Here is a 20,040-nt window from a genome sequence, read left to right on the forward strand (position 1 = left end):
TTTACACTAGGGTTAGGTTACATTTAGGGTTAGCATTTAATTGTGATAGTTAAGGTTAAGGCAAAGGGCTAAAGATAGCATTGTGTCAATGATCTTCACAAAGATAGCTTTGCGTGTGTGTGCGTGCGTGCGTGTGTGTGTGTGTGTGTGTGTGTGTGTTATGGTTAATCATGGTTTTTTTCATTAATCATGGTTTGGGGACAAATTTGTACCCAGAAGTGAGCTACAGTGAATCTGACAAAAATCACATTTGCAAACATGGTATTAAAATAAAAACTTTTCATTCTAAAAATGCAGAATGTTTTGTTAGACCTGTATTATTTATAATATTTATGAATACTAGAAGTCTAACAGTTGTATTATTTATAACATCCTGTATGCAGAAACACTATTTCAAGTCAATGGATGTCCCTATTTATATAGCTAAGTAAAAGTGTATGTATAGGAATGATTATGTAGAAAAACTTAGCCCAGACGTAAGTGCTACTAGTTTTTGTGCACAAACATTTTGGCCAGGGTGCTTATCTTTATAATGCATGTGCATGTGAACATTTACGGTTCATTGCACTGAAACACACACAAACACTCTTACTCTTTCTTTATCATGGCAGTGAAAGAGGGGCGCTGCGTCTTTAAGATCTGCCCCAGTGTGTGTGTGAGTTTGGGAGAGAGCAGAGGGGTTTGTTTATTGTTCCAGGGACAAAAGCGCGAGTGAGTATCATAAAAGCATCAAAGGAGATTAAACTACACGGCACATCAGAGAGACAGAGCGTGATACGCACACACATACTCACATGGGTAAGTCTACCTGAACTCACCTAAAACCCATTTTAACCACTGCTATATGATGTTCATTATTTTAGAATTATGCTTATATTTATGGGCAGAATTTTAATTGATTGTTGTTTCTTTAATTTGCATGTGATATAAGTTGTTTAGACAAATGTATTGTATACAAGCATTTTAATGATTCGTTTTTTGTATGATGTGTGAAAGATGCCATCAGGCTGGTCAGAAGCTTAGAGGCATCACTTCTGCATTTGTTATGGAAATGCATTTAATGGATCCTTATTAATTAAAAGGTTGTTTTGATTGATTAACCAGCTGCCTCCGGTTTTGATTGGCTAAGACAGTTGCAACAACGCCTGGGTGTGGATGAGAAGACCAGGAGACAACAGGAGGTCACATCAGGTCTTTACGTCAAATATTCTCTTCTCTGAAGGGGACTCTTGTACGGCCCAGTGCCAGTTTGAAATGGGGAAATATTAAATGTAGTTGCATAAGGATTCATATGTATGTATGCATTGAATTGTTTTGTAGGTTTCTCCTTTTTTGGATAACAACTTAATAGCCCTTTAATTTTAAGTGTTTTTAGAGAATGGATGGATGGATGGACCCAAAAGCATTTCCACATTCTTAAACAGAAGGTGTGATGAAAGTGTGTGTTGTATCTATTAATCAGATGATTGTGAGTCACAGGCTATTTGAGAAGAAAACAGTTTAAAAAGAGTGTAAAAGACTGGTTGACCTGCCATGATCCCAGCTGTAACCCCAGTGGTGTCAGTGTGTGTCTGTCTGTGCTGCTTTGAGTGGAAACACAATGACGTACTCCACTACTGAGGCCTGTGAGTGTGTGTCTATCTTGTTTGTTCACAATGATAGTTTTTGTTGTTAAAAACAAAAGCCATTATGACTGTCACAAGTGCTTCTTTTTCTGACCACAAAACCTCAAACACACATGAAAACGCCCATACCCCCCCACCCAAATCTCTCCCTGACACCAGGCTACTCGGGAGAGAGAGAGAGAGAGCGAGGGAGGGAAAGAAGGAGAGAAAGAAGCGAGGGAGGGAGAGAAGCAGCTTAAGCGATGCATTTTTTCTTCCTTGAGGTGGTCAGTGGAGTGTATCCGAAGAAAGAAAAAGAAATTACCTCCTTCAGTTTAGACATCACTGCAACAGAGGACAGAAATCTCTCTGGAGTGAGCGGACAAGCATCTGCACGGCTCTCTCCTGGCGTGGGTTCGACTCAGCAGTGTCGATGTTTCCAGTGAAACAGCCGTGGTTGTGTAAAGCACTAGGTGACCTGAGATGCATCATCTTCCCTCACAGACTGGAAACCAAAGAACTCCATAGCTGAGCCTTCTGGGGCTTATCGTTTGTTTGGCTTCTTTTGGTTAAGTTGCTTAAAAAAACAACTATTTTTAGCCTTTTATTGATGCAGTTTTTTTGTCATCTCTTCTGCTTCCTCATATTTAACTTTTTTACTTTCAGGATTTTTTATTTGGGTTACGGGATTTTGAACAGGGCTTTATGATTGCCTGCGTTCACTTTGTCTGCATTTGGCTTGTTCATTTGTGATTCCATTATACACTGACTGACTATTTACAAGCTCGTGTGTGTGCATCAGATACATTTACTCACAGAGCGCACTGAGTATGTGCATGCACGTGTTGTTGTGTGTGTCCTTGACTAACTGTAAGCCAACTAACTCTTAGAGGAGTTTGCATACTCATTTCGAGGTCATCCATGTGATTTTGTAGTTGAGTATAAGTCCACTTGTGTATTGGTAGTACAGTGTATGTGTGTGTATAGATGTGTGTGTGTATTGTGTGTGCTGCATGTGCAGTTGGTGTGTTGATATATTACTCACCTACAGGTTGCTATGACTGCTGCATCCGCTGCCTGGGCGCCGTGCCCTACACCAGCCTGCTGGCCACCCTGCTCTGCTACACCGGTGTGGCGCTCTTCTGCGGGGGAGGCCATGAGGCGCTCACTCACACACACACATTCATAGAGCTCTACTTCGCAAGGGACGTCCAGGATTTCATTGTGATGGCAGACTTGTGAGTTATTGCCTTTTTTTGGTGATTATATACAGTACAGTACATAATGTGAGAACAGAATAGCTTTATCTTTAATCAGTGTTCTTTAGTCTATAGTTTGTACTAGTTTGACTTATGAAGGTTTGCATGTGTTATTTATTCTATATTTTGTGTTTCAGTATAAAATATTTCCAGTATGTGATCTACGGTCTGGCCTCCTTCTTTTTCCTCTATGGACTGTTGCTTTTGGCTGAAGGTTTTTACACCACCAGTGCAGTAAAGCAGACGTTTGGAGAATTTAGGAGCACCAAGTTTGGCCGCTGCCTCAGCCTGACTGTGAGTGTTTGTTTTTCAGGTCACAAATTTCAGGTGTTACTATCCTTGTGGGGACATGTGTGTGTGTGTGTGTGTGTGTGTGAGAGAGAGAGAGAGTTCGATTCTGAATTGTGTGGTCGCTGCTCCTTTCGCATCTTTTTATCTTCTTTTTTGATACTGAAATATTAGTATTTGGAAAAGCTGAAATTTTCAAAAATGTGATTTCTTTCCCTGAATAATTCAATAGTAAAATACTTTTTAAAATAATTTGTATTTATATAGGCAATATTATAATATTAATTAATTGTATAATGTAACATTAATTGATAATAATTATACAAAATTCTTAAAACCTCATGTCATAAAAGTCATGGAGAAGCTATGGAAAATTCAATAGACAATATGCCTTTTCAGTTATGCTCAGTTCAAAAAAAGTACTTATGCAGTGTGAAATTACTCTCTGTTAATGTGATCTCTATAAAATTATTTTAGACTACTTATTTCATCATCATAAATGACTGGAAAAGTACAAAAAGTGTGGGAATTCTGATATATACTCCAGCTAAATCACTCCGTTCATCCGACAGCAACTTGCTTGTTTGTTCTGATAAGCTGTGAGAAGTTGTCTTAGCCTACTATTTTATGAAGTTTTATTTTTTTTATTTTGTATCTCCTTCCATATCTATATATGCATGTGAACATTTATGACAATATATGTATATTTCTTGTGTAAAGCAGTAGTAACGTTGATATAAATCAAGTTTTACTTACTGTACTTTCTTATATAGTTTTCAGTGTCCATGCCTGTTATGTTGCACTGAGCTAATTAGCCGTTTCTCTTGTCCAGTTCATAATCCTGACGTGCGTGCTCGCCGTGATCTGGCTGGTTGTCTTTGGCTTCACAGCCATTCCTGTGCTCTTCTTCATTAATATGAAAAGCTCATGTCACAAAGTCAACATTCTGTCGGAAACCACCATGTTCAACCAGCAAGCAAGGGTCTGCATGGATGCACGGATGTATGGTAGGTCTGCACCCTTCATCTGTACATATGCTTTTGTGTGCTTACAATCATGATGTCTGTGTTGTTCTGTGTAGGGTTTCTTCCCTGGAATGCTCTGCCGGGGATTGTTTGTGGAAACACACTGGCAAACATCTGCAAAACACCAGAGGTTAGATGTTTGTTATCCTAGACACATGCACATGCTCAGAGTTTCAAGAGATCATGTCTCTTATGTCCCTTTTTATGTTTCCAGTTCTATGTGACCTATGACCTTTACATCTGTGCATTCGCTGGAGCCGGAATCACCCTTCTTGCCCTGGTTAGTGATCTAATGTTTTACATCTGTGAAGTCATTTATAGTTACTGTAGAAGATTTTGTGCAAGGCTATAGTGGCCTTCTTCAAGAAGCTTATCGACTTGTATTCTGTAAAGCAGCAATTTCACCACAGCAATCTTTATTATTTAATTGGTTTTAATGATTTAAAAAATTACAGCTTGCAGTGATTGATGCATCTTCACTAAAATCTGAAATCTGAGGGTGTAAAAAAAATCTAAATAGTGAGAAAATCGTCTTTGAAATTGTCTAAATGAATTCTTAGCCATGTATATTACTAATCAAAAGTTATGTTTTGATATTCTTACGGTAGGAAATTTACTAAATATCTTTATGGAACATGATCTTTACTTAATATCCTAATGAGATTTGGCATAAAAGCAAACTCAATCATTTTGACCCATACAAGGTTTTTTTTTTTTTTTTTTTGTAAAAATATACCCCAGTGACATAAGACTGGTTTTGTGGTCCAGGGTTACATATGTGAATTTACTGATTATTATATTTACACATTCATTTATATTTTATATTATTGACCAACTTCCACTGCAATTGAGTTCAAATTCACAGGGAATTTATTTGCACTAAACTCTTTGACGTCAGAGTGCAGAGCATGAAGTAAATGACGGAAGTACAGCAGAGGAATGTTTAGTTTACAGTCAGTAACTGACCTCTCTGCTACTGACAGATCCCCAGCGTCTCTACTCCCTTTTCCTGTATATTTGGCAGCAGTCATTTCTCAGGCTTGATCTAAAGACAATCACTATGAGCAACCAGAGCTTCTCTGTCGTGCATAAGAGCACAATGAGACTGAAACAAGCATTTAATATTCTAATACTTATGTTGCATTAGATATGTGCCAGCTGAAAACAAATGCTGCTAGAGAGTTACACTGACTGATCTTCACTTTTTTTTTCTTAAATTAGAAAAGTATATGTAATACTATAATTAATCACATTTCTTTCTGTGATTTTTTTTTATGGGCTTGTGCTAATTTAATTATATAAGAGATTTGATAGCTATGCATATTGATATATAATAACAAATTACACAACTTTTTTTTTTTTAATAAAATCCAGTCATGTATTTTTATTTATTAATTTTTTTAGCTAAGCAATACTATACAATGAACTAAAGCCCCCTGTTGCTCCAAGGGGATTGTTTCTCTAAAATATAAGGGCTATATGCTGCTTAGACAAGACTGTAAATAAATAATGATGTGCTATTGCTGGAATTGCATTCTTTGCCTGATGTTTATAGTAAAATCTCTAAAGGATATAAACACTCATGCCACAAGAGCTCATCCTTTAGCAGAGGAAAACATCAGAAATGTGTTGTTTCTTCCTTCTTTTTTCCTAGTTAATTTACGTGGTTGCCACCACCTACAACTACGCTGTTCTGAGGTTTCTGGGAAGGAAGGGAATCCGTTTTTAGGTTCGGTGTTGCTAGGCCTGCTTTCCTGTCGCCTGTGGCAGCGGTTTCAGAGGTGTCATCACTGTGGCCGGTGAGGAAACACAAAAGAGCTCCATGAAGCCCCTGCAGAGTTCTATCATACAGAGCACAAACCACTGCTTTCATGAGACATATTAGTAAAAATTACACTAAGATAGATTTACCAATGAAAATACAACAATTCATTGAAGCACTACACATAAAACCAAAACTACTGTACAGTGGATCTCTGGAGGAGTGGAATCTAACTTCTGTATTTCTTCATTTGTCTCCTCTCTCTCTGTCTTTGCTGCACACATTATTATATACGCTCATGGCCATTTATTCATTTTAATGATTGTATTCATTGTGCTTCATGGTCTTATTAATGCCGTGCGGTTTGCCAGGATTTTAGCCTCTGTCGTCTCTCTCTCACACACGTTCCATCTTTTTAAGAGAGTTTGAGTGTGTTGAATCCTCTTCAGTCAGATGTGGGTGTTTTATTCTGTGTGACACACATGGAGAAACAGCGCTGTAGTGAACAGCTTTCTTTGTGTCAGTTTGAATTCAGTATTTACAGACATTCTTTTGTGTGATTTTATGTTTGTGGGTGTATTTGTTGTATATTTTGACTAACTGTGGCAACATGCTGAACCTGATCAATGATGGTGCTCGATCAAAGGAACTAATGTCTTTTTAATATTGTTCACTGACTGGTTTACTTCAGAAAACTACTAATTATTTCTACAGTAAGATTGATCATTGTAAATGATAAAAAACATGCAGAATTCAGACTAAAGTGAATTTACATAAACTGTGTGTTGAATAAACTTTAATGAAAGCAGATGATCAGTGTTGTCAATTTGTCTCACAGCTACAGACATGTAAACTGGATAAGTTAAAGAAGTTCAATGCCTGAATGAAAATTTCCTTGCAATGATAATTTACTCAAACAAATGGTGGCCAATGGATTGAAAGTCCAATCTGCAGTTTCCATGCAGCTTCAAAGGTCCTAGCGTTTTCTTTTTGCATACTTTTTAACCACTAATGCTTGTTTTGCACTAGCTCTGTTATGTGCATCCATGACTTCATGCTTTGTGTAATCACATTGGAAAAGTCATGAAGATTAGTTCTTTGTCTTGTCGGTTAAAAAGGTAGGGTATGGCGAACAACTCCACCTCATTTTCTCCCCTAACTTCAAAATCGTCCAACGTCATTGTTTAACCTTTTTTGGCAAAGATGTAAAGACTTTCTTTATTCTTTCGCTTTGTAAACACGGGGTTGCTACATCCGCCTACATCACACGTGCATGATTATTATGCATGAGGTCGAGCTAGTGAGCATTTGTGGTTAAAAAGTCTGTAAATTTGCATTTTTCTTGACTGAACATTTCACTAGATTCATTTCACACATTCTTCAGCTGGGATTGTGTAAAGCCCTTTGAAGCTGCATTAAAACTACTGTTTGGACCTTCAACACATTGATCCACATTGAAGTCCACCTTAATTTATGTTCGACTGAAGAAAGAAATACATGAACATTTGAATGACATAAGGGTTAGTAAATTATCAGGAAATTTTCATTCTGGAAGCAAATTTCTCCTTTAAGCTGATATGATATTTTTTTTCAATACATTTGAAACAGTGAATTGTGAAGAGAAGACAAGGAATATATTGATCAGAAAGAGAGAAATCCTTCATTAAACCCCATGGGGAATTTTATCAGTAAATAGCAAGACAAGCACACACAACCTGACCATTTAATGAAAAATGATGTTGAATTAACAATGTACAATAAACCTACGACACCAGTTCCTCTACTGATAAAGACTGATTTTTTGTTGTTGTTGTTTTTTATAAATTAGTGCTGAATTACAGCAAACTTGCTGGTAGACACTGAGATGTGCTTGGGTATCATGGTGATAAGTTGTAGTGGAGTAGGTTGCAGTAGGAAGACTCATCAGAGCTGGAAGATTTGATCAAAGCATTTCTCGCAGAGGATTTTCCCAGCATAGTGGTACATATATGAAGAGAGATCGCCCAGAGGATGGCCACAACCATTACACTAAAACACACACACACACACACAGAACAAAACATGGCTTTACTCATCAAATCTCAAAGTAAATAAGTTCCAAGGCCAGAAAACATAAAGTCAATTCACTGTCATTGGCAGATGTGTTTGAAAAGTTCATTTTGGGCCTTGCTTTTTTTTACCTGCTATTAACATATTAACTCTTGAGATTTTCTTTTAAACCATTGAAAAGGTCAAATACACAAGTAAAATGTTTAGTTTACAATAGCCCCGTGAATGATTTGATTTGATTATTATTTTCAAATATACATATATTTTTTTTCTTTTTTTCTTTTTTTTATTCTAACAGGTAGCTTTTTGAAAAGAAGCTCTCTGAACAAAAACAAATGAAGAAAACACATTTTGCTGAGAACAAACAGAAATGGAAAAACATCAGCATTTGTCTAGTACTGCTTGCTATGCTATTGATTTTTGAGTATGACGATATTTGAAGAATGTTGGTATCCAAACATGATAGCCATTGACTTCCATACTATGGCTGCCATCAACTGTTTGATTGCAAACTTTCTTCAAAGTATCTTCTTTTGTGCTCTGCAGAAGAAAACTCATGCACGTTTTGAACCACTTGAGAGCGAGTAAACAAAATATCTCTATGAGCTGCAAGCACGAGAAAACAAAATTATTAATAACAAATGTCTTGAGCTTCTGTAAGTTTCAGTGATCCCATCACAAAATGTTTCTGACCTTGTAAACACCTGTTTTGAGCACTGACCTCCTGTGATCAGATCACCAAAAACATTGATACCAAGTGAAAATATAAGATAAGACTGAAAACTATTTGGTGGAAGGGTGAGATACTGACTTGTGAGCCTGAGTACAGAGGAAGAAAAGATTTAAAAAGTAAACCTTGAAACAATCCGGATGGCAGCAAATGGCAGGAATGTTGATGGAGATTTTCACATTTCCATCTATGGGCAGCTTGCAGAAGGAACACATGGTTTTACTAAGAGAGACATACACAGATACACATACGACTTATTAAGAATGGAACTGTGTGCTTTATTGTAAAAATAAATGAAGGTATTTAGTAATACAGACAGGTCAGACTTAATTTTACAGTGTTGATGTTTCTGTGTTTGCATAACTGAATTTAGCTTATAAACTATATACTTACTGAGTTAAAATTTTGTGAGTCCTTTAATTACAAATTTTTATGTTATTTCTATAGAAATTAATTAAATCAAAATAGCATAACACCTACTCAAAGAAGTCCACAGACATATCTATATAAATGTGTCTTTTAAGTGACTTACTTCAGTTTAGCTTGACTGTTCAGTCTGTGGTTCTCTTCCAGGGCTGTCACACGGGGTTCTTTGGTTGGTTCTGTAGTTGATCTAGTTGATGATTCTTTAGTTGGAGTTTCCAGAGCAGATATTAGTGAAAGTTCCCCCTTTTCACTTGTAGGCTGGTTTTCGGCCGGTCTGGGTTCGAGTAGAGCCTCTACTACAGTTGCATGTGCTATTGAGACTTGTTCAGCTGTATCATCTTCTTTATTCTTTGTAGTCAGTGTTCCTGAAGGCTTTGTTGGGTTCTCATGTAGGGTTTTGGCTGTTTTCTCCTGCAGCACTCCACTGGATTGTGTTTGATCTGTTGAAGCTCCATCTACAGGTGTCTTCCTTGTTCCCTCTACAGTCTCTGTGCGTGTCTTCAGTGATTTCTCTGTAGGTTTCTCCACTATGTTTTTTACAGGAACATCTGTAGGTGTCTTCAATGGTTCTTCAACAGGTTTCTTCACTACGTCTGTTTTAGGAGTGTCTGCATGTGTCTTCAATGGTTCCTCTACAGGTATAGTGACTGGTTTTTTCACTATTTCCTTTACAGAAGCATCTGCTGGTGTCTTTAGTGGTTGCTCTGTAGCTTTGACTATGGATGTCTCCACTGCTTTTCCTACATGTGCTCTCCTGGAGTCCTCAAGGACAGGATGTGCACTGGAACACGTTCAGAATAATTATGAAACATCTGATTGCCCTTAATGAAATGTTATTGAATGCAGTGTATTGAGTGCACTGAATACAGGAAACACACACAAGGAAATTAAGAAAAGCACTCACTCAAATTTCCTTAATGCTGACATGACATTAGAGCTTTGTGGAGGTGTGGATGAGTCAAGGCCGGAGGAGGGAGTGGTACTCTCTGCACGTGGCATGATGGAGGAAGAGACCGAACTGCTTTCAAGTGATGACATGTTATTAGGTTTTCCTAACTTTATTTGTTTACTGTTAGAGAGTAAAATGTGAAATAAATTGAGAGGTCAAGCAAACACGAGAAAGATCTTGGCTTGTTGATACTACCGCTCTCAGCCAGCAGATGACAGTGAAAACCTGCGTTTACCTTGCTTTTACATCGGACTGTGTGTCCTCAACATTTTGAGATCTGTTGATCCAGCTTCCATCTTTTTTCAAATGGGTTCGAACCTTTGTCGCCTGGAACACAGCCTCCCTGTTAACATCTACAATCACAGAAAACCAGCTATTAGAGTGTATTTGGTGTACAAATGTATATTGTGTGTGTGTGTGTGTGTGTGTGTGTGTGTGTGTGTGTGTGTACCACTGGACATGGCAAGATCCTCTTCTTCAGTCAGGCCTGTATTAGAAATACATGGAGGAGAGTCAGATACACGTTATAGCACAGCTTCAGTTTTTCAGTCTCTCTTTCTGTTATTATTTATACCATAGATACAGTATATTTTTGACTTGCTCATTTTATTAGTGTCAGTTGTTCAACAGTATTACACATTTCATGTTATATTAGAACAGGTTGAGATTGGCGCAATCAGGTTCCTGCCCAAAGATGATGCATGCACAAACTGCACAAAAATGCAACACAGCCACATTTTTTACTCAGTATGTGTGTGTTATCTAGCATGCCATCTAAAACAGAAACTCTGATGCTCACACACAATTAAATGTGCTGTGAATCTTTTTTTCAGCTTTGAACTGTTTGAAATTGCACTTGACGTAGTAATTGCACTGTGTTGGTATGCATTAGTCCTTTAACATTTAAGTGGTGAAGACATAAATAACTAAAACTAAATGAGCTGAAAAACATTCACGACAATGGTAAAGAGGAAGAACAGGTCATAAATCAGCAAGAGTGATGAGAAAGCTGTCTGTAAGGTCTTGTGAGTTTGTGGAATGCTTAGGTTTCCTCATGCACATGCTTTATGATATCACAGTGATATGCGGCTGTATATTCTCCCTCACTGGTGTCTGGCTTTTAGTGCCAGCAATCTGAAAGGATCTGTTCTGTTTACAGATCCTTGAATAATGTCCTTGCATTCATTGTAAGAGTTTGATTTCAGTCAAACTAAAACAATAATTTGACTTATGAAATGCCATAGCCCAACTGAAATCAGTCCAATTTTTGTGATGCATCACAATGAATGCCTCTGAGCTTGCCATTGTTTGCATGCTTCAAAATCTAGCGGTGATGATAAATAACCAATTGTCTTGTGTATATTTGTACAGACAGATGTAAAAGTACACAAGTAAAATTTTTATATCGACTTTGTCCCTAAACCCTCGCCCAAATCTGTTGATAGTATTAGATGTAATAATTTGGCTGGTTTATGAGCCTTTCAAATAGTAGTGCAAATAAGTTTCTAACTATATTAGTGAAGATATTTAAATTTTTGTCTTACACTCATAAAAGCCATGTCCTCCCCAAACATTCCAGGATCAAAAAGCACAACATCACACACGTATCGCTTAAGTTTCTAACATAATGGCAGGATGTCCTCCTCACTTCCCAGAATAGTGAAATCCTCTTCATTGCTTGTTTTGTTAAATTGTCATTGATCACAGTTAGAGGAAGAGCCCCTGCTACGTAATCCAAACCCACTCAGACAAAAACTTGAACACACAGATGTTTAACCTTAAGAGTTAAATCAGATACCATATATGCAATCATTTTCACAAGGAGCATTTAAGCTTGGTTTAAGACTTGTTTCACTATATCTGTGAGGAAGACATTTACTTACAAAATGGCCAGTGCATTTCTTTGCTATAGTGTGTGTGTGTGTGTGTGTGTGTGTTATGAAGCAAGATTTCTTACCTGCGTATGAAAAACTGGGCAGTTTAGTTTGTGAGAGTGATTTAAAACTGGCCAGACTGCAACCACTACATATGAACACACATAACACACACCTCTCATGCATATCTACTGTACCACCCCCCACCCACAACAACAACAAAAGACACATACAACTAAACATAGCTCACCTTCACTCAACTTTGAATTTGTTTCCTTGATGTAAGATAATAATGTGTGTGTGTATGCGCGGTCTTTGTCTGCAGTCCAGCTTACAATATGAGTGTTCAGGAACACGGTGTTCTGTTCTGCTGTTGAAACAATGACAAAGTGAGACAAATGGGGTGCACCTAAGACCCTCTGATCTCTTACGTTTTATGGACTGTCATAGGTACAATATTCATCTATCTGGACAGATGTACACTACAGTGTGCTATGTGTATTGGCCGGAACAGAATACCTGCAGGAATACATTTATTAATAATTTCCTTTCATCAGTCAACAGAACACAACAAATTTTGGATGTGCACACACACACACACACACACACACACACACACACACACAAAGTAGCTGTAGTTTGAGGCTCATATGCCCAAATTCCAGCTTGCTGATTCTGGATGTAATTCTTCCAATTTAAACATCTACAATTAGTAGCCTCATATTCAATTTCACAGTGAGATTCGAAAAGATTACAAATATATAAATATATACATTGGTTATTTTTTTTGAATATTTAGAAGGACAACATATCAATAGATGGATTTTTGTCACGATGCTATAGTGCAGTGGTTCTTAACAATTACAGTCATGCTGGAGTTGTCTTTGAAGGCAGATTTTAAGTTCACTACGGTGTGAGGATGAGCAGCTCAGGCTGTAGGGCACATAGTGATGGAACTGTGATCTACTGTAGGTAAAATTATTAGGATCTGAACCTGAAACCTTTGCATTAACAGACCAGGGGCCATATGTATAAAGCAGCTCAGAGTAAAATGTTATTGTCTCAAGTGTGTCAAGATTCTAAAACCAATGTAATTTTACTCTTATTGCTAAAAAAGTGTGATTATAAGTGATTTTATTGCTTAACCTGTTAACTGTCACCCGTCCACTCTTTGGGACGCCTACATTTACTTCACTATATTACAATTAAATCTAAACTAATCTTGACAAACTATATATCGTTGGAAAGGTCGAAGACTCCCAAATATATATTTTATAAATGTTTTTTGTTAAAAATTATGTAGGAAAAGTAATAGATTAATTTATGACAAGGGTGCACCCTCAAAAATCTACATTATAACAGGAATTTTGACCTTTGTTAAAAAAACAAGACGACTTTGTTGCCTTTTTCTCTATCACATTTTAGAAATCATGAGAAATTATATATCAACTGAAAACTTAAAATCTCAAAATTCATCCTTTAAAACTCATTTTAAAATCAGACATTGCATTACCATGTAAATGGTACATCAATATCATGTTGCAAAATGTTTTCATTCATGAATAATAAAAATGTAAGTTTGGATCGTGCACTACAAAGTCAATGTTCAAAAATATGAGTGACAGTTGAGGGGTTAAAGTTTGATTAGAAAGGTTCCTAAGTGTTAAGATTAGTACTCAGCTTCTAAATTATTTAAGATTGCTAGAGAGGTATCCTAACCTGATTAGGACAATATAGCAGCAAAGAGGTGGAGACACACACTTTCCAACAAAGATAAACGATGATCAACGTTGATAAAATGATACAAAATTGAGAGTCAAGAGAAATTTCATACATACGTGTCCAGATTCTTAACTATTATACAACAACCACCTTGGCTTCTCTTTATCAACATTGTTCATCAGTCTAAAAACGCCCTCCCCCTGAATGCTTGACAGATGAGAACACTGATGTCTGGTCATTTCTTAGAATGGTTTAGGGAAGACCTTGCATCATTGGAGCAAATGATGAGAATTTAAATAAAGACAACAACAGAATTCATGAAATGCAAAAACACATGAGAATGTGTGCAGCAACTGTGACTACAGAGAATGGCAGAGCTTAGAAAATCTAAATGAGAAATATGTACTACACTTCTGAACTATTGCTTAACCTCTCAGAAACGGACACTGTAAGCAGGTTCTTCCACATTCCTGGAAGAGCTGAAGAACGATTGTTGTGCATTACTCCAGTTGGTGTTTAAATTTTTTTAGATGAACCTACATGACTTGAAAGATCTCTTAAGATCTGGAACACAGGCTATCGAAACAGCAAGCCTCATCAAAAAAAATTGCTAATTTAAATAACAGTTCTCACAATGATGCTGGCGTTTACAGGAACATTAAGAGGTTGAGCTCGCAGAATGTTAATGTGAATTAGGACAAGTGATGTTATCCAGTTGATGGGCCAGCATATGCTGAACTAAGGTTGTTTTTTACTATTAACTAAATATCCGCTAATGCAGACTGTGAATAATGTAGCTTAAAACTATGCTGATGCACATCGGAACTGATTTAAGAATAAATTATCTGTGATGTGTGAAATACTGAACGTTAACAAGACATTAACATGGAAATTTCCATTTTAAAAATCACACCTCTTTCAGTCAGAAGTTCATCGTTTCAGATGAGTCTTATTCTCATCATGTTGATTACAGACAGACAGACAGACAGACATATATTGTTAGATAGATAGATAGATAGATAGATAGATAGATAGATAGATAGATAGATAGATAGATAGATAGATAGATAGATAGATAGATAGATAGATAGATAGATAGATAGATAGATAGATCACAATTACAAAAAGTTGTATACTTGCAAACATCATTTATTGATGATGCTCCATTATAATAGAATTATAATTCAATTTACAATGATTTATCATTTTAAAAGCTTGTGCTGCATTTTGTGACTTTGTATATTGCAGTTAAAATAAAGTTTTAGTCTATTTCAGCCATATGAAAGACATGATTAACATTATCTAACATTTGAGTGTTATGTACAACTCTGATATTACCAGTAATCTAAATATTAAGACTGTACAGCTGTAATCAAAAATCTTTATTTTTATATATATATATATATATATATATATATATATATATATATATATATATATATATATATATATATATATATATATATATATATATATATATATATATATATATATATCTGTGCAGAAAAATCAGCAAACTCCTCATCCTGAGTAAAGTCTGATCCGAGAATAATATGTGGGCTATATCTCTACACATTGTTATGCAACCAAATGTTGTTTATAGGTGCCGGAGCCAATCACAACCACTGTTAGAAACAAGACACAGTGACACAATCACAATTATAACAACAACATCTGACCTGATCATCCCAAGTAAGTGTCAGTACTTGGGAAAGCACTTGAGCAACACTGACACGGTGCTCTGCAGTTATAATAACAGTATGTAAAGGTGGAGATTCACCAGATTCCACTACGCGCTGCTCTGCTGCTCAAGCATCTCCATAGGCACGGTTTCTTTGAGATCACTCAGTTTCCTGGAGAAGGAAGACAGTCTCGTGCTGATGGAATCTCTTTTCTGTGTCAGCATATCCCCGTAAAACTGCCACAGCTTCTCTCGGAAGTGATTTCCCACAAAACAGTACAGGAAAGGGTTTATGGCAGAGTTGGAAAAGCCGAGGCAGAGGAAGAACGGCAGGAGTTTATGGATCACTTGAAGTACCCAGCAATCCCAATCCACACCCAGCTCCCCAAGAGCTCCGAGGAACGCCAGAACGTGGAACGGGAACCAGCAAAAGAAAAACGCCAGAACCACAGCGACCACCATACGCAACACATGGACCAGTCGGGTGGAGTCTTGCTCCAAGTAGTTTGGGGTGGCCAGAAGGTGCACGGCGATTCGGCTGTAGCAGGTTGCAATGACGAGAAATGGCAAGAAGAATCCCAGAGTGTTCTTTCCAAGAGTTAACCCAGTTTGCCAATAGGAGCTGGGGAAATAAATGACACAGGCCGTAATGTTGTTACTGGGAAAAGTGTGTATGTCACGGAACACAACTGTCGGCAACGTCGTCAAAGCCGCCACGACCCAAATGATGCCGCTGACACATCTGGCCTGATTTATGCTCCTGCTGCTCTGAGAGTGCAGTGGGTAGACAATGGCATGATAGCGATCCACACTCATACAGGTGATGAAAAATATACTAGCGTAGACGTTTATCGTTACCAGACCTCCACACAGCTTACACATGACCTTCCCAAAAACCCAGTTGTAATCCAGCGAATAGTAAACAGCCCAGAATGGTAAAGAGCTCAGGAACAGCAAGTCTGACATGGCTAGATTCATCAGATACGTGTTGGCTACCGTCCTTCGGCCTGAACTGTGATACAATACGCACACCACCAGCATGTTACCAAGAAAACCTAATAGGAAAATGAGACTGTACAAGGTTGGGATAACTTTCTTCTGATACTGCGAGGCTGAGGTGGATATGTAGTCACATGTGTTTGTCATGTTATGGTGCAACAAAGACACAGTGGGTGCAGTCAGGTTATAGGTAGATTCTGTTTCCATTGCGTTGATTATGCAAGATGATTCAGGAACGGGAGTTGTAAAGTTCTGAAATTAGAAGAAAAACAAAACAAAGAGCTTTATGCAGTGATAGGGCAAATTCTCAAGTGAAGCAGGAATGAAGAAACATGTTTTTGTAGCATTGAGATAAAATGCAAAATCATCTATCATGCTCCATGAATCTTAAACCTTCACTTAAACTTCTTGATCCCCTCAAACAGGAAAATACAAGATTGTGAAACTAAGGAAAAACAATAAAACGGATATAAATCACAGGCTGAATTTCACAGGTTGCCAGAATAAATAACAAATGTAAAAATAATAGTGGGGAAAATGTCTCGAGTGAGCTGAAAAGGTCTGTGCGACTATCTATAACATGTTCCCTCATAACAAACCCTCCACGGACACTGAATCCTATTAAAGGAACTCGTCCCACTGCTATGGAAAGCATTATTGGCTGTCTATTACGAGCCATAAAACTGAGAACAAAATCCCAACGTGGTTGTAGCATCCTCTCCTCTACATCTTGTCAGTGTGAGAAAGAGAAATCTGTGAGAAAGCATGTGTGTTTGTGTGTGTGTGTGTGTGTGCGCGCAACCATATCTCTGATGAGTTTGGGTTCCAGCGCAGATGTGTTTTATAACTCTATGCAAGCTACGCACAATACATCTGGTTACTGTTAACATAGGCGGGGGGCACATGAACATATCGGACTGGCTGGGACATCAGTTGTGCTGATTGGGGGATTCAGTCCTGCTACCCCACAGTATACTGTATATAACACAAAGTAGCAGGCCAGGCATTCTTTTCAGAGTTTTCAGGTAATGTATGCATAATTGAACAACACAAACACACAGGTCCTAAAACAAATATCACAATCAGACTAAGCAACATAAGAACTGACAACATATTTGTCAGTTTGAGGTTTTTAGATAAAGTTAATGGTAGTTATTCTAAAATGTAAATATAAAATATCTTGCAAACCTTGAGTTTTAGGTAACACGTAGGCTAAAGTTTAGGGACCAATTCACACCATTAACTATTATATGTATATTACTAGCATACTGGCTGTTCATTACAACGTGAAAAGCACATATTAATGCATTGCTCTGCATGACCGTATTTTAAATCCCTTAATTATTAATAAGTAGCAAATTAGAAGTTTATCGAGGGAAAAAAATCATAGTTAAATGTTAGTTAATAGTTACAACTGGAAAACAGAGAGCAAGCTTTAAAATGTTGAATATATTACGAATCTGCTTTCTCTGCCTGTCATGAGAAAAAGCTTCTCATCATTCAAGTCTAACGGTCATTTATAAAGATTAACTGTGAGCCCTAAATAATGTTCACAGCTGTTGAAAATATTCCCAGTCATATTTCAAATGTTGCACATTGTTAATCGGAACACTACGCCTGTCAAGTTGACAGACTGTTTCTGTTTAACTCATTGGAAAAGCTTGCAGTTATCTAATAAAATAAATGAGAAAGTAGGTATTTTTCAGCTGCATATTGTAGGCTATAACCACTGAAACATTCTAAACTATTTCCTTCATATTTGGTTCATATTACATGTCCTATACCTTTGGAGAAACGGCAAAATCCAAAACTAACCAGAGTTATTCTGCTTTCTTGAGAAAAAAAAAAAAGACATTTAAATTCAAAATTCTATCTAATGTCAGCTAACCTTCCAGAATTGCATTTACAAGTAAAATGTGATGCAATCTGGCTTTCTCATTTCTAATACATTGCAGAAAAGAAAAGGAATAACATGCAAGGCAGTGTATCAAGAACAATGTTTTAGTCTGCACTGACAACATACGGTTTTCTTTTTGATTGTTTTTAGGCTTTATTACTGGAATTATATTATTTAAAAAAAAAAAAAAAGATGATGATGATTATAATAGTTTGAACACTTAGGTAAAGCATCTCTCTAAACATTTACAGGTATGCTTCTAACTTTACACAGGGATCTTAAGAAGTTAACTTAAATTTAAAATAAATAAATAAATCATGATTATGTTAAAAACCCAAGAAAAAAAATTACCACAACACTGCATACCTTTCAGTTTCCTGTGCAAAAAGTCTTCAGTCTCTACGAGGTGTCGCTTTACCCCCTGGCACACGTTTCACGCTAAAAACCAAGCCAAAGAAAGCTTGTTTAGCCCCCAGCAGACTTTTCCATTTTGGAAGTGGAGACAATTCTCTGCGTGTGGAAGTATATGAAGGAGTGAACAGCCAACCAGATGTAGGATTTGCTCAAATATTTTTACGTCCACATTTGTCCACTGGGAAAAGGAGGGTGGAGATGGATGTTGTGCGAGAGCGCGAGAGAGAGAGAGAAAGAGAGAGAGAGCGCATGAGAGAGGGGTGAAAGTGTTCATTTTAAATGAATCTGACTAGCAACTCTATGTGAACACTAATGTGAGAGAGACTCCAGGAGGAATCCAGGAGGAAGGATCCAGGATTACACACACATACCTAATGACCTGAAAATTTAAAGACAGATGTACTACAGTAGTGGGTTTTTTTTTTATGTAGTACTTATATGTTATGCAGTAACATTTCATCATCTTTCTCAGTGAACCTTGCAAATGTTTGTGCATCTGTCTTTTTTCCCCCTAATGTAAATTTCCTGCATTCCTTCTAAATGAGTGTTGGTCACTGGCCTCACAAGACTTTTGGGTTCTGCCCCTGTATGAATCGTGTCCTCTATCAAGTATTTTATCCAGAGTGTGAAACCAGATAAGCTTCTTAAAACACAGGAAATTGAGAGACGTCAGAGGCTCCCCATTCACTCCGCTCTGTAGTTACTGTGGCGACAATCCAGCGAGTGACCCTCTCAGAGGTCACGGCCAGATGTGTTCTCACAATTTCAGAACAAGGCAGATAATGATGTCTCAAATGAGCCGGGCTAAGATAACCAAAATTTGGGCAATTACGGATGACATTACCCAGAAGCGTGCGTGTGTTTACAAATTGAAGAGACAGAACATACTGTTTCTCCTACTGCTTTTGAGTGTCTGGGTGGCTGTCAAGAAACCAAAGGCTGTAGACAATTTCTTTAATAAATCTTTAAGCAACAGAAAACAATGTTGCAACAAAGGCTTTTTGGTGGGGTTGCGTGTTTCAAGCTCTTGTGTTTCCTGAACCTGCTGGCTCAAATTCAGCCTCTGTTTTGAAGAATGACTAGACCTATGCAGCGATTGATTGGAAAAGCCCCTGGAATGCTGCTGCCGCCAGTAAACTCCAGCTGAGTTGATTCGTTTGGTATGGACATACTGAGCTATAACTTAACATGATTGGAGGCTGAAGGGGGCATGATGTACAGCTGTGACTACTTAAAATTACAACTTTTAACAGCAAATGTATAACTCATGTCACTGACATCACAGATGAACAGCTGCTGTTTTTACAGAGAAATTTGAAATTAACTTATCTTTAAAGCTGTATAAACATGCTTAAGTTTCA

At 37.4% G+C, this 20,040-nt stretch overlaps 3 protein-coding genes across 9 annotated transcripts; 1 reads left to right on the top strand and 2 right to left on the bottom strand.

Moving 5' to 3' along the window:
• The first annotated feature begins 588 nt into the window (after nt 1-588).
• Nucleotides 589-6,746, top strand: plp1b (proteolipid protein 1b). Of its 3 annotated transcripts, XM_026210684.1 has the most exons (8): nt 592-798; nt 1,105-1,191; nt 2,656-2,842; nt 3,001-3,157; nt 3,984-4,158; nt 4,233-4,306; nt 4,391-4,456; nt 5,831-6,746. In XM_026210684.1, exons 1-8 carry the CDS (start codon nt 795-797, stop codon nt 5,903-5,905), a joined length of 825 nt encoding a protein of 274 aa, XP_026066469.1. In that variant the 5' UTR covers nt 592-794; the 3' UTR covers nt 5,906-6,746. The 3 variants fall into 3 exon arrangements, with proteins under 3 accessions (XP_026066471.1, XP_026066469.1, XP_026066470.1); XM_026210686.1 differs by lacking the exon at nt 1,105-1,191 and having other exon boundaries at nt 589-798; XM_026210685.1 differs by lacking the exons at nt 592-798; nt 1,105-1,191 and adding an exon at nt 1,312-2,077.
• Nucleotides 6,678-12,453, bottom strand: si:dkey-125i10.3 (zinc finger protein 185). 5 transcript variants are annotated; one of them, XR_003276540.1, is made up of 7 exons: nt 12,050-12,441; nt 10,544-10,579; nt 10,328-10,445; nt 10,048-10,212; nt 9,250-9,924; nt 8,843-8,914; nt 6,678-7,966 (listed from the first exon to the last, which is right to left on the bottom strand). XR_003276540.1 is itself a non-coding variant. In XM_026210680.1 (7 exons), exons 1-7 carry the CDS (start codon nt 12,207-12,209, stop codon nt 7,862-7,864), a joined length of 1,308 nt encoding a protein of 435 aa, XP_026066465.1. In that variant the 5' UTR covers nt 12,210-12,453; the 3' UTR covers nt 6,678-7,861. The 5 variants fall into 5 exon arrangements, 4 of the variants coding, with proteins under 4 accessions (XP_026066465.1, XP_026066466.1, XP_026066464.1 ...); XM_026210680.1 differs by having other exon boundaries at nt 8,843-8,939; nt 10,048-10,164; nt 12,050-12,453; XM_026210681.1 differs by having other exon boundaries at nt 8,843-8,939; nt 10,048-10,161; nt 12,050-12,449.
• Nucleotides 12,454-15,178: 2,725 nt separating this feature from the next.
• Nucleotides 15,179-18,881, bottom strand: agtr2 (angiotensin II receptor, type 2). The gene is made up of 2 exons (XM_026210687.1): nt 18,632-18,881; nt 15,179-16,620 (listed from the first exon to the last, which is right to left on the bottom strand). Exon 2 carries the CDS (start codon nt 16,573-16,575, stop codon nt 15,478-15,480), a length of 1,098 nt encoding a protein of 365 aa, XP_026066472.1. The 5' UTR covers nt 16,576-16,620; nt 18,632-18,881; the 3' UTR covers nt 15,179-15,477.
• Nucleotides 18,882-20,040: the final 1,159 nt, after the last annotated feature.

The sequence above is a fragment of the Carassius auratus genome, chromosome 30, assembly GCF_003368295.1.
Source record: "Carassius auratus strain Wakin chromosome 30, ASM336829v1, whole genome shotgun sequence".
Taxonomy (NCBI): Eukaryota; Metazoa; Chordata; class Actinopteri; order Cypriniformes; family Cyprinidae; genus Carassius; species Carassius auratus.

What these genes read in the sequence shown, in the direction of transcription:
- agtr2 (XM_026210687.1), bottom strand. Translation starts at nt 16,575, where the DNA reads ATGGAAACAGAATCTACCTATAACCTGACTGCACCCACTGTGTCTTTG.
- si:dkey-125i10.3 (XM_026210679.1), bottom strand. Translation starts at nt 12,209, where the DNA reads ATGTTTAGTTGTATGTGTCTTTTGTTGTTGTTGTGGGTGGGGGGTGGT. An exon ending in CAGTCCGATGTAAAAGCAAG is followed by an intron (nt 10,213 to 10,327) that starts GTAAACGCAGGT and finishes ACTCTCTAACAG; the next exon opens with TAAACAAATAAAGTTAGGAA. An exon ending in TCAGCATTAAGGAAATTTGA is followed by an intron (nt 9,925 to 10,047) that starts GTGAGTGCTTTT and finishes AACGTGTTCCAG; the next exon opens with TGCACATCCTGTCCTTGAGG.
- plp1b (XM_026210684.1), top strand. An exon ending in CATGGATGCACGGATGTATG is followed by an intron (nt 4,159 to 4,232) that starts GTAGGTCTGCAC and finishes TGTTCTGTGTAG; the next exon opens with GGTTTCTTCCCTGGAATGCT. An exon ending in GAATCACCCTTCTTGCCCTG is followed by an intron (nt 4,457 to 5,830) that starts GTTAGTGATCTA and finishes CTTTTTTCCTAG; the next exon opens with TTAATTTACGTGGTTGCCAC.